Source organism: Rhinichthys klamathensis, unplaced genomic scaffold (assembly GCF_029890125.1).
Source record: "Rhinichthys klamathensis goyatoka isolate OS25496 unplaced genomic scaffold, OSU_Roscu_1.1 h1tg000053l_1, whole genome shotgun sequence".
NCBI classification, from domain to species: domain Eukaryota; kingdom Metazoa; phylum Chordata; class Actinopteri; order Cypriniformes; family Leuciscidae; genus Rhinichthys; species Rhinichthys klamathensis.
The window spans coordinates 2698494-2715865 of NW_026606598.1; the positions used below are offsets into that span (position 1 = coordinate 2698494).

Below are 17372 nucleotides of genomic sequence, written 5' to 3' on the forward strand. Positions count from 1 at the left end.
GGCTCGCCGGCGAGCGCCTGATGGCCGGGTTTGCCACAGAGCCCGGCCAGGCACAGCCCGAAACAGCAACGTGGCACCCCCCTCTGCATCCTTTGGACCCACCATCCATGGGAAGATCCATAGGGGTCGGGTGCGCTGCCACATAGCGTGGCGGTGAAGGTCAGGGGCCTCGACGGACCAGACCCGGGCATCAGAGGCTGGCTCTGGGGACGTGGAACATCACCTCTCTGTGGGGGAAGGAGCCGGAACTTGTGCGGGAGATGGAGCGCTACCAGTTAGATCTGGTGGGGCTGTCCTCCACGCACAGTCTCGATTCTGGAACCGTACTCCTGGATAGGGGATGGACCCTATTCTTCTCTGGAGTTGCCCAGGGTGTGAGGCGCCGGGCGGGTGTGGGGATACTCACAAGCCCCCGGCTGAGCGCCACTACATTGGAGTTTACCCCGGTGAACGAGAGGGTCGCCTCCCTACGCCTTCAGATTGTGGGGGGGAAAACTCTGAATGTTGTTTGTGCATATGCACCAAATAGCAGTTCAGAGTATTCAGCCTTCTTGGAGACCCTGAATGGAGTTCTGTATGGGGCTCCAGTAGGGGACTCCATAGTTCTACTGGGAGACTTCAATGTGCACGTGGGCAATGATGGAGATACCTGGAGAGGCGTGATTGGGAGGAACGGCCCCCCTGATCTGAACTCGAGTGGGTGTTTGTTGTTAGACTTCTGTGCTAGTCATGGATTGTCTATAACGAACACCATGTTCGAACATAAGGATGCTCATAAGTGTACGTGGTACCAAAGTACCCTAGGCCGAAGATCGATGATCGATTTTGTAATCGTTTCATCTGATTTGAGGCCGCATGTGTCGGACACTCGGGTGAAGAGAGGGGCGGAGCTGTCAACTGATCACCACCTGGTAGTGAGTTGGGTCAGGGGGTGGGGGAAGAATCTAGACAGACCCGGTGAGCCCAAACGGGTAGTGCGGGTGAACTGGGAACGTCTGGAGGAGACCCCTGTCCGCGAGATTTTCAACTCACACCTCCGGCAGAGCTTTTCTGGCATCCCTGTGGAGGTTGGGGACATTGAACCTGAGTGGGCAATGTTCAAAGCTTCTATTGCGGAAGCTGCAGCGGGAGCCTGTGGTCTCAAGGTCTTAGGTGCCTCAAGGGGCGGTAACCCTCGAACACCGTGGTGGACACCGGTGGTCAGGGAAGCCGTCCAACTGAAGAAGGAGGCCTTCTGGGATTTGTTGTCCCGGAGGACTCCGGAGGCGGTTGCAAGGTACCGACAGGCCCGAAGGGCTGCAGCCTCTGCTGTGACAGAAGCAAAGCAGCAGGTGTGGGAGAAGTTCAGAGAAGACATTGAGAAGGACTTTCGGTCGGCACCAAAGTGCTTCTGGAGAACTGTCCGCCACCTCAGGAGGGGGAAGCGGGGAACCATCCAAGCTGTGTACAGTAAGGATGGGACTCTGTTGACCTCAACTGAGGAGGTAATTGGGCGGTGGAAAGAACACTTTGAGGAACTCCTAAATCCGACTGACACGCCCTCTCTAGTAGAGGCAGAGCTGGAAGCGGATGGGGGATTCTCATCAATTTCCCTGGTGGAGGTCACTGAGGTAGTCAAACAACTACACAGTGGCAAAGCCCCAGGGATTGATGAGATCCGCCCAGAAATGCTAAAAGTTTTGGATGTGGAGGGGCTGTCCTGGATGACACGTCTCTTTAACATTGCGTGGAAGTCGGGTACAGTGCCCAAGGAGTGGCAGACTGGGGTGGTGGTTCCCCTGTTCAAAAAGGGGGACCAGAGAGTGTGTGCCAATTACAGGGGTATCACACTTCTCAGCCTCCCTGGTAAAGTCTACTCCAAGGTGCTGGAAAGGAGGGTTCGGCCGATAGTCGAACCTCGGATTGAAGAGGAACAATGCGGTTTTCGTCCCGGCCGTGGAACAACGGACCAGCTCTTTACTCTCACAAGGATCCTGGAGTGGGCTTGGGAGTATGCCCATCCAGTCTACATGTGTTTTGTGGATCTGGAGAAGGCATACGACCGGGTCCCCCGGGAGATACTGTGGGAGGTGCTGCGGGAGTATGGGGTGAGGGGGCCCCTTCTCAGGGCTATCCAATCCCTGTACATCCAAAGCGAGAGCTGTGTCCAAGTACTCGGCAGTAAGTCGGACTCTTTCCAGGTGAGGGTTGGCCTTCGCCAGGGCTGCGCTTTGTCACCAATCCTGTTTGTGATATTCATGGACAGGATATCGAGGCGTAGTCGTGGTGGGGAGGGGTTGCGGTTCGGTGGGCTTGGGATCTCGTCACTGCTTTTTGCGGATGATGTGGTCCTGATGGCATCATCGGTCCGTGACCTTCAGCTCTCACTGGATCGGTTCGCAGCAGAGTGTGAAGCGGTTGGGATGAGGATTAGCACCTCTAAATCTGAGGCCATGGTTCTCAGCAGGAAACCGGTGGAATGCCAACTCCAGGTAGGGAATGAGCCCTTACCCCAAGTGAAGGAGTTTAAGTACCTCGGGGTCTTGTTCACGAGTGAGGGGAGATTGGAGCAGGAGATTGGCCGGAGAATCGGAGCAGCGGGGGCGGTATTGCACTCGCTTTACCGCACCGTTGTGACGAAAAGAGAGCTGAGCCGTAAGGTAAAGCTCTCGATCTACCGGTCAATTTTTGTTCCTACCCTCACCTATGGTCATGAAGGCTGGGTCATGACCGAAAGAACGAGATCGCGGGTACAAGCGGCCGAAATGGGTTTCCTCAGGCGGGTGGCTGGTGTCTCCCTTAGAGATAGGGTGAGAAGCTCAGCCATCCGCGAGGAGCTCAGAGTAGAGCCACTGCTCCTTTGCGTCGAAAGGAGCCAGTTGAGGTGGTTTGGGCATCTGGTAAGGATGCCTCCTGGACGCCTCCCTAGGGAGGTGTTTCAGGCATGTCCAGCTGGGAGGAGACCTCGGGGAGTAGCATCACATTTGAGAACCTAGGTGCGCCCTCACCACTGCATGCTGTGTGCAGATGTTTGATGTTTTTATGCTCCTCAAAGATGTTTGTTTTCTGAATTCTGTTATTGGCTTTTATTATATGAAATGTTTATACTGTTGCACCGTCAGTCATTAGACATTTTTAGATTAAAATAATAATCTGATCTAAGAAGTGAGTCTGGAGATCTTTTTGCTCTAACTTTGGCAGACGCTTATCATTCCTCCTGACACACAGATATTTGAAATATGTCAGAGAGGCTTTGAGTTCACAGGAAAAAGGCCACAGCTGAAGTCGACTGATATGGGTTTTTAATAGGGCTGGGCAGTATGATGGGATCATGACCTTGGTCTAGAGATTTTACTGTATATCGTTTATTTCATGGTTACGTTAGTCCTCTCGCTGACTGACATACACCCAAAGCGCACACAGAAAGCCGCCTCTCTCAGACAGCATGCAATCGCAAATTCAGTTCTCTTTCGCATCTTATTACGTTTGAATTGTCAGATTGACGCACAATAATGTCAAAATGCCCACCGTGTGGAATTTTCACGTAAACATAGTCGGAAATGTCTTAAATTAGTGCACAGGTGAGGTTGATATCTGTGCTGCCCAAGTCACCTTTATTTATATAGCGCTTTTTACAATACAGATTGTTTCAAAGCAGCTTTACAGTGATGACAGGAAAATAATGGAACAAAACACAACGCAAACGTATTAAAGGGATAGTTCACGCAAAAATGAAAATTGTCATTTTCTCACCCTCATGTCATTCCAAACCCATAAGACTTTTGTTCATGTTCGAAACACAAATGAACAGATTTTTAATGAAACCGAGAGATTTCTGAAAGTCAACGCAATCAAAACGTTGATGCTTCAAGAAGTTCATAAAGAAATTGTAAGGGTGGTCCATATGAATGTCCATATGAATCGAGTAGAATCAAGTCTTCTGAAGAGACACGATCACTTCATTTGATAAACATATTTTATTTTTTATTTTATTCGCACATAAGCATTAATGCATACAAAAAGAGCACGTCAAATATAGTAAATGAAAGCTCGACCGCAGTTGCTTGACGTGCGACTGGATTACTCTCTATAAACTTTTTGAAGAGTCAAAGTTTTGTTGGAATAAGCTTTCAATGAAGGGACAGAAGTCACTCGGGTTGCATTAAAATGTCTTTATTTGTGCTTCAAAGATGAACGAAAGTATTACAGGTTTGGAACGACATCAATTGATGACAGAATTTTCTGTCATAAATGTATAATAAATATGACAGGATAGAATAAATATGACAGGATTAACTGTTAACCCGGGCTAAATTATGAGCAGTGTGACATGTGAAGCAAGATAACCCAGGATTCCATTTACCAAGGGTTTAGAATGACCCAGGGTTACCTGTGTGGATTTAAATGCGCAAATGCTTAAAAGTCTATGATTGGATGATTATTTCAGTGATTATTATGTTTCTAGCATGTTATATATTTGGCAACAATTGTTCTAACCCTAATTGATGGAGTGTTTAGCTTTTCATTTCTTAAACAACCATGTAACCTGACAGCAACATGGTGTCGGCCCAGATCCGGCACACATCTGGTACGTGTGGATTCCACGTGTATCAGATGTGGACCGGATCTGGGCCGACACAATGTTGCTGTCTGGGTAGGAAGACTGACACATCATGGCCATATTCCAGGATAATAATGTCAAGATTCATCAGGCTCAAACTGTGAAAGAATGGTTGTGAGGAGGAGCATGAAGAATCATTTTCACCTCAGAGTCCAGACCTTAAATTCATTGAAAGTCTTTGGGATGTGCTGGAGGAGACTATACAGAGTGCGGGACTCTTGCATTGACAATACAAGATCTTGACCAAACATTGATGCACCTCTTGATGGGAATAACATCCCAACATTTATTAGCATCAAGAGGTGCATACATTTTTGGTCAAGATATTGTATTGACAATGCAAGAGTCCAGAATATCCAAAGACTTTCAATTAATTACCCTATTTGAATCCTAACAGCGACTTTGTTTTCTAGGCCGGCAGTGTATTTCAAGCATGAAAAGCCCTATAAAGGCTCTAGCATTTGACATCCTCATATTATATATTGCCAGGAAATGTACTATCAAGTTTATCCTGAATGGATCTTTCAGACTATAAAAGTAAGAATGAAATCGTCTCTTCTTCACTCAATTAGACACGTTTTGTCTAGATCACAAGTGTGAAACGTTCCTTTACCCGGGTTAAAGTCTTGGTTATATTATTCATGATCTACCTGGAGATTTATAGAGGACACCAGTCATGGTCCCCGCAACAATGGCGTTGAGGTCGTCCTCTGCCCCTCTGGCTTTCTCTATGGTCACCCCAAATGCACTACAGAGCTAAACATACATTTACACATTTATATCATGCATGCAACACAGCATTAATATATGACTTCTAAGTGAAAATAGAAGTCATTTCTTTTTTAAATGAGTCGAATACAAAGATTTTGAGGGTGAAGGAGGCTGATATTGGGTCACTCATCTATACTGACCCCAAGGTGTTCGCCCATGTGGCACCTTTGGCGGGTCACCATAGGATTCTGAATCGGAGAGAAGAATGGAGATTAAGAGTTTAAAATAAAAGTCGCAACTGACCCAAATCACTACTGACTTACTAAACATCCCTTAACATCATGTCATATACAGAAGGTCAAATGTTTTATGCCAACAGCACAATTAAAATAAACTAGTAGGTCTTGGGAAACGGCTTCAGAGTCTCTAAAATATCATATTAACAAAAAGGCTGTTTGTTTCTAGCTTTTCTTTCTACAAATAAACACATGCATATTTTTGGTCCATCCGTTGAATTGGTCACTAACAATTTCCTTGAGCTGTGTGAGTCTTTAAGAGAATGCATTATGTTCGCGTGATCATGACACACTTTGAGCCGCTGTACTTCTACACCCTGCACAGAACTGCATGTGAACGGTGTTTAAAGCAGCCCTGACCACATCATGCTTTGGGCCACACAGCTGTGTACACACAGATGTTTTTGAGATTTAAAACAGCTGTCAAGCCATCGTTTTTGATAAAACAGATGTTCTGTTGTTTCAATCTGATCAACACAAAAAGAATTGTTAACATCAAGACCAAATCGACATCTTAACGACTCTGTGTGCGGGTGTTATACGATCTTCTGAACAGCAGGAGGCGATGTCTCGAAAAACAAGGGGCCTGAGAATGCGGGACTCTGGGTGGGGGACTGTAGCAGCCCATGGTAGCCATAGGATGGTAGCAGCAGGCTCCGAGTCTGCAGCTTCATAATATTGGCCGTTTCAGTGCCTATATAAACAGCACAGTGAACACTGTGTAGAACACTGCCCTCTGCTGGTTATTGTGTTGATAGATTCAAGTAATGCAAACTATCAATGCAGCAGTTATCCTGTTTAACCTTATCTTTAAGATTCTATTAAATCCTATGGAAGCCATTTTTTCCCCACATAAGAAAAACAAGTAAATCATAATTTTACATACATTTTACACAAAATTCAGAGATAGAAATGAGATGCATCAAAACTTACATAGAAATTCGACTTATTACTTTGTATCTTATAATTCCGACCTTTTATCTTGTAATTAATTATAAACTAACAATTAACTTTTAATCATGAGACAAAAGGTCAAAATGATAATAGATAATAAATCATAATTATGAGATAAAAAGTCAATATGACAAAACATTTTTTTTAGGACAAAAAGTCAAAGAATTTGTATTTCATTTCGAACTTTTATTTCAAAATTAAATTAACAATAATTTATTATAAACTATAAAATATTAAGCTATAATCATGAGACAAGGTCGAGACTAAAAGTCATAATTGTGAGATAAAAAGTCATGTCATTGACAACATGAGATGTCAAAATTATGACAGAAATTCAACTTTGAATTATGAATTTTGTATCACATCATTTTGACCTTTTATCTCATAATTAATTATTAACTGATAAATGACAGTAAAAATTATGAAGTACTAAGCTATAGTCATGAGACAAAAGGTTGAAAGTCATAATTATGATAAAAAGTTGAAATGATGACACGCCAAGTCATAATTATGAGATGTCAGAAATTAGACTCTGAATTATGACTTTGTATCTCATAATTTCAAACCTTTTTCCCATAATTAATTATGAACTAATAAATTATCAATGTAGGTCGAAAATGATAGGAAGTCATAACTATGAGATAGTCAAAATTATGACAAATAGTTGAAGAATTTGTACATCATAATTTCGTCCTTTTATCTCATAATTAAATTACTAACTAATAATTGAAGTGATTCCAACGATATCTTTCCTCTGTGCCGTTAGTTATGATGTGGACTCTGCTATTCTTTTACATTTAGAACTATATGTTCTGGAGCGGATTAACCACGCAGCGCAAGTTACCGATCCCTTATCTTCAACTCCAAAAACCATAGTTTGTTCATAGTATATCCTCTAAAACCGGCTTTATGAAATGGGCCACATGTTATTGTTATAGTGTGGACTTCCCTATTCTCACAGGATTGGTATGATTATTAAAACGTTATCCTTTTTGTTTGTTTTTTGCTTTTCACGTTGCAAATAATTTTTATTGCCAATACATTCTTTTGAAACTGCTTTAAGAACCCTTGTGGAGACCATCTTGTCAAAGTTTAAATAACAACTGTATTTAGCATCTTGTATTGAAATACACTAATTACAGATATTTTAAATATCCTGAAACTTCTTCCTCATTCTGGTGTACGCAAGACACTTTAGATAAATAATGGCTTGAACAGAGCTGCAAAAACTCAAACTGTTTGTTCTTTCAGATTGAGGATTTGTTCAAAAACAAGGGTCACTCGTTCATGTGGAATGAGCACCTCGGCTACGTCCTCACCTGCCCATCCAACCTCGGCACAGGCCTGCGTGCAGGAGTGCATGTCAAACTGCCTAATCTCAGCAAGTACCGCCAGTTTGAAGAGATCCTTAAGAGACTGAGGCTGCAGAAACGTGGAACCGGTAAGAACTGATTTCAGCTGGAGAACATTTAACCGCACATTACTATTCCCACCGAGCATCGTGAACAAATGCATCATGTAAACTGATGGCAATGATAAAGTGGTGCCTCTGTTCATTAGGTGGTGTGGACACTGCAGCTGTGGGCGGTACTTTTGACATCTCCAACGCTGACCGCCTGGGCTTCTCTGAGGTGGAGCTGGTGCAGATGGTGGTGGATGGAGTCAAGCTGATGATAGAGATGGAGAAACGGCTGGAGAAAGGCCAGTCCATCGATGACCTTATGCCTGCCCAAAAGTAGACTGCATTTCAACCTCACTTCACACATTCTTCTCTCTCCACCTCCTCTCACCTTTGTTAACTGATGGATTAAATGTTTGTTGACTTGTTCTTGGAAGACATGTTTTATTTAAGGGTCCTTTGTATCTGCACTGGTCAGTTCTTGTTACACATAGATGTCACAGGGCAAAACATGGCTGAATATCTGAAAATAAAATTGTGATGACTTGCTTTTTGTCTTTATTCCCTGTTCTATCCTGTTTACAATTCCAGGGTTCTCACATTAATTTAAATTTTACCTGTTAAGTTTTACAGCTATTCATGATTTAAGAATATTAAAGGAATTTTAGAAATTGTTTTATAGAAATCACAATCTGCAATTTCTACCTAATGCAAAGGTTCAGAACTGAATACGATTAAATATATACATCACATACACGGTGTGTTTGCTGATTTCTTGTTTAAGCAACATTTCTTATTAATATTAAAGACATCTATTTATAGATACAACTCTTCAACATTAATAATAAAAAAATGTTGCTTAAACACTAAAACAGTTTTTTTTTTATCACACCAACCCCAAACTCTTGAAACTCCTACAACTTTCTTTGATCTCCAAGTTGTGGACCTGCAGCTCATGTGATCCAGAGTCAGAAAAAAAAAAAAGACGGAGTAAACAAAGATAAAAAAGAGGCAATACAAATATTGAGATCATTTTGTAGCTGTATTAGATCTCTGCTATGAACACCGTGACGAGTTACAGAGAGTTTAATGGAATCTGTGGTGAGTCTTTTAAGTGAAAGATTACAAGATGCCCTCTCGGTTTCAAAGAAATCCAACAAAACAGTATGAAAATGTGTAATTACCGCATAAAGTACAATATTTACACAAAAAATACACTCGAGTGGGCAATAACGTGAAATAAATTATAAAACATCTAAATGTTGCTCTTAATAACATTCAAACAGTGAAACTGAGCTCAAATCAGGTTTACTGCAGCCGTTTTCACAGACGAGCACCCTCAATACACAGAGGTGCAGAGCAAATGTTCCAAAAGTCTTAAGTCAGGATTCGGGTGCACCCTTTACACAAGAGTCGCCCAAAACACGCAATACTTAAAACCACCACAGAATAGTGCCCGTTTAAAAGCTAAAATAAAACCCCACAAATCTCCATCTAGTGTCCATTTCCTGAATGACCAGTCTGAAGTGACGGTGATGGTAATGAGTTGGTTCCTCGCTGAACATTCTCAGAGGTGCATACAAGCGTAACACTGAAAGGTTCAAACCTGTTCTTTTTACAGCATTTAACGACTTGCGCGATAATACGATAATTGTGACCAATGTTAAAGAAATTATTGCTTTAAGCAATGTTACAGTATATACATTTTTTCAAATACATGTTAAGTGGTTTGTTTAAAAAAAAAAAAAAAAAAAAATTGGGGAACTGCTACTTAACGATTGTACAGCTTAATTTGTTTGTCTATATTGAACTGAACAATTTCATAAATTCCTCTATGTAGTAAGATTAAAGATTTTCATAGCTTGAGTTCGCCTGACACTTTGGAAGCAATGTTTTTAAAAGCGATGGAGTTGCCAGATATCCTCTTAAAACGGACACCATTAAGTGAGAGCCGGGGCAGTTTGCAAACCTCCATCTCCCATTGGACGAGGCTGTCGGAGCGGCTGTCCCCATGGGTACAGAGAAGCAGAAAGCATTCTTGCTGCTGGTAACTGCAGCTGTTGGCATCCAGAACTTTGCGGATCTCATTTATGATGTCGGCTGGCTCCAATGTGCTGGTGGTGTTCATACTCCAGGTGAAACGGAGAGAACGGGGTTTCCCGTCTTTTCCATCTTTCCCTTCATCTTTCTGCTGATCCCCAGATACATGGCGACTGCGAGACGGAGCGGAACGGGAATGGAAAGAGAGAAAGGTAAGGTTAAGGCAATGGATGAAGATTATTTTATATACTGAGGTTACTTATACATGAAGACATAATGAAGAATCACTGCAGCGGATACATGCATGGGTTATCAGCACACATGGGAATTAATGGCAATCAAATGCACAGCAAACTAAATCATGCATAGAAGCAGCTCCTTTTTTTTAATGCTATTTGACATGAATTAGGGCTGGGCAAGTCAGTACTTTTCAACATGTTAATTTTTCAAAATACACCACCAAAGTCACACTGGCAATAATTGTTGAATTAGTCAAATGTATCAAATGAACAGTTTGAACTGATTCGCAGAAATGAACTGAACTCAAACTCAACAAGATGAGTTTGCTATGGATTTTATAATCAGAAAGGATATTACCAAATTGTAACATTCGAAACTAGGGAATTGTGATACTCAGTAGCTATGTTTCCATAAAGTGTTTGTGAATTTAAATTATGCGCAAAATTTGAATATCACATAAAACATTTGTGAATAAACTAGCAATTTCATCCAGTGACCAGAACAAATCGTCACTTCCTGATAAACTGGCGCTAAATATCATTAATAACAGTAGGAGAAGCCACTGTATATAATCATTTTCAGCTATAATAAATGACTCAGAGCGGGCAGACGAAACGTAATAAACGCGTTATCTTACTTTCGGAGGCAGATGCTGTTGTTTAGGAACGCAGTCTTGTAAGAGTTATGGGAGGTAATTATACCGAACGTATACGTTGACGTATTCATCCAGCTGTTTTTTATGGGATATCCCAAAATGCGCATAAAATAGGTGGTTGGAAACATAGCTAGTGTTAATTACTTTCACATTGATTAAGCTGGTTATTTGAAATTACTGTGAATATTCAATAATAAATATCGCCCAGCCCTAATGTAAATGTTTTTTTTTTAAAAAAAAACAAAAAAAAGAAAGAAAAAAACACATCACTCAAACATTCATTATTAAAGCAGACTAATGGCCCTCGTGCTGTACACACTACACTAAAATACACTCGGATATCTCATACAGTGGGAAACAGAAAGTATACATCCACAACACACTAAAATAATGAGCCAGGAGAGGAAATAAGGGTTTCCAAAGTCACGACACCTCACCTTGAGCCCTCAAATCTCCCGCTTCTCTCAAACTCGGTTGAGACTCTTTTATTGTTAATTTGTCGAAAAGTTAGAGATCACAATGCAGCAAAAAGGAATGGATAGAGAGAAAAAGGAAAAGGAAATCATTGAGTCATTTTAGAGCAAATCACTACACACACAATGAGATAGATAGAGAGAGAGAGAGTGTGAAAGAGACAGCAAAAAAAAAGAAGAGGTAAGCAGAAAAAGTGAACCTCCCACAAAGACTCAGTGTCACCAGTACGCTGGATCAGACGAACACAAAAACAACTTACGATCAACACCTCAATATGTATGGTAGTTTTTCACCATGCACTCATTTGCACTGCCATGCTGCTTCCTTCAAAGAACAATATACATCTAGAAGTTCACTGAAAGAGTGCATGATGGGTAAAAGCCTATTCTGAGCGCTGGATGTGAGACATTGGCTGAGACCTGACATCAGACGCATATACAGATATAGAGGACGTGTCTATACATATACTGTGCTCTTCGCATGCCAGAGGGTGCGTCGCAGTGTCCTTATGGATACACCATCGTGTCGGACTAAAATCGACAGACAAAACAGTCGTTCGGTTTCTCACTCTCACACACAGCCTTTCGCTCTCCATTAAACACAATGTGTGGTTGTAGCTGTTGTTTGTGTGTTTAAACGAGCCCTTACTCTAGACACTCTTCATCTGCGAATTCTTACAACTGCCTATAGCCAGAGCTGCTGAATCTGGAAGAAAAGAGCAGTTCAAAGCCCACAAAAAGAAAAAAATTAAACTGGTGGACGGAGAGAAAACAAAAAGCCAATACAGAGCCACATGTTTGGAGACAGGGTTCCCACTCATTCAAATTCACTGATGAAAACGGATTCGCTAATGGATCATTTAGACCCAATTTGTGAATTGGTTTGACTGATATATTGGCAAGATACGTTTCGAATGTGTTTATATCCTGGACATCAGTATGGTGTGAAATATTTTTGAGCAAAGCATTCCCTACTGGAAAAAATGATGAAAAACTAAAACAGAAAAACTAAATAATTAATTTAGGAAAAAATATAAATGACCGTTATTTATTTATTTACATCTATAGATCCATCCATCTATCGAAAATGGTAATTATATTTTTAATTATAATGGTAATTTGTATTAGACGAAGATCATGTAACACGCTAAAAATGCTTTGCCATCACAGGAACAAATTACATTTGAAATATATTACAACACAAACTAGTTCATGTAAATTGTAATAATATTATTTCACAGTATCACTGTTTTACTGGATTATTGATCAAATAAATGCAGCCTTGGTGAGATTAAGAGACTGTTTTCAAAAACAATGTTTCCAAACTTTTGACAGGTAATTATTTATTTTTATTATATACATTTTTATTAAATATAATTTGTGTATGCATGCATGTATGTATTTGTGTGTGTGTGGGAGTGTGGGTTCATATTAATATTATACACACTTGTGTTTTATATACACTAAGTGTTTCCACAATAAAAATGATATTTCACATTTCCACTCCTGGAAAACACCATTTTAAAATTTCCTGATATTTCCAGGTTTTCCATGCTGTGGGAACCCTGCGGTGTGGTGGAAAGGGCAGAGGCTGGAGGAGAGGGGGATGATAAAGAAAGAGGAAGAATGTAAACGAGTGGAGCGCAGACTTACTAAGAGTCTTTGCCGCAGGGTTGGAGGGGACTGTGAGGGTGGGGGGCACAGAGGGGGCAGCCGGCCCTGATTTGACGGCAGACTGCCGTTTGCTCGGGTCAAGAGTGACCCTGGGGGAGGAAGGCAGACAGAGAAAGAGATAAAGGGAGGAAGGGAAGAAGGAAGGGAGGGAGGAAACACAGGGAAGAGAGGGATAGATAGAGACAGTTTCAACATTAGAGCATTTCGTATTGTCAGAAGTTTATTAGAGAAAGTGTGTGATCCGTTCAGTTATATTCTACAGCACACATCTGATCATCTGAAGGTGACTCCTCAAGGTCATTCAACATGGAGTCAGCTGCAGCTTACAGTGCAGTTTACTTACAATCCTCTCTATGAGCCAGAACAGGCTCCTCCCACCTGAACCTGCTTTAGGATGTGAACATATGCTCTTACAGACTTCTGTTTGCAGGGACACAGGCCTCCGGTGCGCATATATTACTGTTCAAAAGTTTGGGGTTAGTAAGGACGCATTAAAGTGAACAAAAGAAACCAAAAAAACATTAATAATGCTTTAAAAAATATATATATATTTAAATTAAATGGTGTACCACCGTTTCCAGAAAAATATTAAGCAGTACTGAACTGTACTAATTTTGCATAATAGAATAATTTCTGTAGGATCATGTGACACTGAGTAATGATGCTGAAAATTTAGCTTTAACATCACAACAACAAATAACATTTTAAAATATATGTTCAAATTGAGTTTTCACTCTAATTCTGATCAAATAAATGTGTCTTGGTAAGCATAAGAGACTTTTCAAAAACAAAACAAAAAATCTTACAGACCCCAAACTTTTGCTGTATATGTATTGATGCATCTGGTGAAGAACAGCAGTACCCATAAATCTGAAGAGATCCACCAATCAGAGATGAACCAATTTAACTCAGCTCCCATATTTCTGTCTCCTTACACTCTCAACCTACTTGAACATTCAAATATTTTGCTACACCCTTCAAATATATTGTATTTTATACTCAGTATTATTGACTTACAAACCGCATTAGATCCATACTTCATAATAATTAAGTACACAGTCTTGTACCGTTATCTTTTTCAAGAAATCAAAAATCTAAGATTTTATATTGTGATTGGTGGTTGATTTTAGAACTCTTTTCAAATAATTTATTGAAATGCCTATAAAAGGGAAAACGCATCTAAATCCAAGGCCACTTAGGCGGTAACTGGTCATCACTAATATCTATAACCAGCACTGGCTTCTAACACCAGAAAACCTTCTTATGGACATTACCAATATGTTTGGTTGCAGGGACAAACGGTTCCTTATAGAGAACCAAAATGTAAACCCAGTTTGTACTGTCTCTGGCCCTAAAAGCGGACTCAGATCTCAGTTCACACTACTCAAGCTCTTTTTTTAACCTAATAATAAACATTACATTTAATTAAATACATTTAATTGATAGTACAACCAGCTCTGTTGTAATTTCTTCACTTCAACCACAGCATCAAAAGGCCTTCCAATTCAATCATCGAATTTTAATTTCACAAGATTTTAAAAACTACACTATGTAACTTTTAGCTCAAAATGAACAAAATTTAAATGAGTCAATGCATCAATCTTTCTTCCAAAACGTGTTTTTGTCTGACCCCGATTCATTATGGTAAGCCTATTATGAGTGTTTATATTTTTCGGGGGGATTTGTGTACATACGTCACTCACCCATACGTGTCTCGTCATATCCGTAAATAGAGAAAAGTTGCTCAGGCTACTTTGTGTATGTCGTAGGTTAGTTGTTACAAAGAGCGAGAAAGGTTGACATGGAGCAGCTAAATCTCGAATCTCCGTCGGAATCACACGTTTTTTTAAAAACGACAAAGAGATAAAAAAAATCCTTTCCATCTATGGTTACATCTCTTAAGGCCAGTAGTGAATGTTTTATAAGCAGTAGGATCATCTCTCTCTCTCTTGTTTTAGTTATGAGAAAGAAACATATTCATCCGCATAGTCACGCAGAGCTGAAGCACAACCATGCAGTTTTGCTGTTTAACCACAAGAGGGTCAAAAGTTACATAGTGTACCTTTAAGATGGTGTTTTGTCCACTTTAGAGGGGTCTGGGTGTGTTTGGCGAGTTCACAACGACTAAAAAAATATATTAATTCCACACCAGGAATAAATTCCATTTTAATACATTTATATAAATTTGTTTTAAAACGTAATATTCCTATTGTGGCACAGCTGAATTTTTCAGCATCATTACACAAAAATACGCCAATAAATCTTTGAACATTAGTGCAAATCAATCCCTGTTCTACAAAAGAAAAAGAAAACTGGGAAAAAGTAACAAAATCTTTTTTGTCTAGGAATCATACAGAGCTACTGAATCTGATCTCTCAACACAACGTAAAGCTGAGAATGTACCAAAGCCTAGTTTGTGGAATCAGTTGAATAATTGAAATGAAGTGTTTTTTTTATAATGTCAGATTAAGTAATACACATTGTTTTGCACAGCTTGTGTCATGCAAACATTTTGATTAGTAGCAATCAGTTAAAGAGCGGTAGATTGATTTGATTCGGCCACACTAGGATGCAGGCAGTGTTTTAAAGCATGCTGTAATCAACCACTGAGAGAGCATTAAACTCCAAATCACTGCAATCAAATCTCTATGGGTTAGTGTGTCAGCCCCTGGCCTCTTCTCATTACGTTAAAGACAGATTTACACCCCATGAACTCAATGGCCTACCTTTTGGAAAACCTGAATGACATATTTCTACAACACAAGAATAAAAAAGAAAAAAAAAAAGAAAGAAAAAAAGGATAGACGTTACATAGATGGACAAAATTAAACCATTTCTAATGACCCCTTAGAAAAAAAATACAAAGCAGAGGGATGTCAGGAAACGGGAAGGAAAAGTCAAGCCTAAATTGAAAGAATGGCATTGGCACTGTAAGAAACGATGTGTTTGTGAATGAACGTTTACCTGCGTGTGAGTTTGGAGGTCAGCTTGGTGAGCAGGTTGTTAGCGTTTCCGCGGCTGCGAGGCTGCGTAGGCGAGGCGGGTGGGCCATTGTAGGTGGCCGTGCGACGATCTCTCAGCTGTCCGTGGAAGGTGCTGCGGCTTGCGGAGCCTCGAGGGAATCGGCTTTTATCGGGTGTGGCAGCAGTGCTGATGCTGTGAGTGGAGGCACCAGGGTCGCGTGAGCCAGGAGACAAAGACCCACTACAGACAGAGACAAAATCAGGCTTGGTTTCACTAGATCTGACGCGTTCCTTGTAGGGCTGTCACTTTACGTTCGAAAATCGATTGCACAATCGATCGGACCAACCAACACAAGTATCGAAAACGAAAATAGGGAATCGATTTTAACGGGCTTCTCTCGGAGCGCGTCCAGCTCGTCACGACACGCTCCGAGAGAAGCCCGTTAAACACAGCAACTGCAGGCTCTGACACACACACACATAACAGCAAACTATACTTCTGCATGTCTCTTTTTACAACAAAAATGTGAATTCTGCCGGTATTCAGACAGTCTCATGCATACAGATACAGATTCGGGCTACAATCACACCTACGTAGGCGAAATTTGTTTGACATTTAAATAATCTATCTAAATAATAATTCTAATCGTAAACACAGCCATGTTGAAGCCTGCAGTAATGTTTTTCATTGATGTTATGGCAGTCCACTCTGCTGATTGTTTTTCGTGAATGTTGCACTCCTGTTTGTCATTGTGCACGAAACTTCACGCCAATAAATCATCAGAAATATTGCTGACTTGTGCGCGTCTGAAGCGCCCTCTTTACGTTCGTCCTAATGCCTGTTAGTCGTCCGTGGATTTGCCTATATTTGGTGTTGAAAATGGAAACGTCTTTAGACATGGAAAATCGATTTTACAATAGATTCAATGAACACTTGTGTCTCAATAATCGATCAGGATTTTTTCACAAAAGTGACAGCCCTAGTTCCTTGAACTCAATCGTTAGTGCAAGGCGCCAGCAACAGTTTGGGCAACATAATGATAAAATACACCTTGAATGCACTTTAAAGGTGCAGTAAACGATTTCTGAGAAATTTTTTTGAAAGTGGATTTGAGCCAATCAGCAGTAGGGGGCGTGTCCACTCATGATGGGGGAGGAGAGAGAGTGAGCAAAGGGAGATTTGTGTCATAGGAATATCACTGGAAAATGAAGGGTTATGATCATGCAAGAGCTTTAGCAGGCCTAAGCAGACTAAGTAGGAAGGCCTGGAAACAGACGCCGGGGTAGCGTTGGTTCTGCTCCAAAACTTGAGTAACATTGGTTTTGCAGTTTCACAGTTGTTGTTATGTTAGCAACAGTAACAGGAC

At 40.9% G+C, this 17372-nt stretch overlaps 2 protein-coding genes across 8 annotated transcripts in view; one reads left to right on the forward strand and one right to left on the reverse strand.

The window, feature by feature from the left end:
• Positions 1-7770: 7770 nt before the first annotated feature.
• LOC130083034 (creatine kinase, testis isozyme-like) lies at positions 7771-8388 on the forward strand (the record flags this gene model as incomplete). Its single annotated transcript, XM_056247997.1, has 2 exons — positions 7771-8002; positions 8122-8388. Coding segments are annotated over 2 exons (411 nt in total), but the record flags the coding sequence as incomplete, so codon positions are not given.
• A 595-nt stretch (positions 8389-8983) lies between these two features.
• Positions 8984-17372, reverse strand: part of mark3a (MAP/microtubule affinity-regulating kinase 3a) — a 34810-nt gene continuing 26421 nt past the window's right edge. The window contains exons 15-20 of one of the 7 annotated variants that reach the window (XM_056248169.1): positions 16007-16246; positions 15769-15795; positions 13022-13131; positions 12018-12074; positions 11333-11377; positions 10144-10173 (exon numbers count right to left, since the gene is read on the reverse strand). In XM_056248169.1, coding sequence (XP_056104144.1) covers positions 12019-12074; positions 13022-13131; positions 15769-15795; positions 16007-16246 — 433 coding nt within the window. In that variant the 3' untranslated portion in view covers positions 10144-10173; positions 11333-11377; position 12018. Of the gene's footprint in view, positions 10174-11332; positions 11378-12017; positions 12075-13021; positions 13132-15768; positions 15796-16006; positions 16247-17372 lie in introns of all 7 variants that reach the window. The other 6 variants (XM_056248166.1, XM_056248167.1, XM_056248168.1 and 3 more) reach the window with 6 other exon arrangements.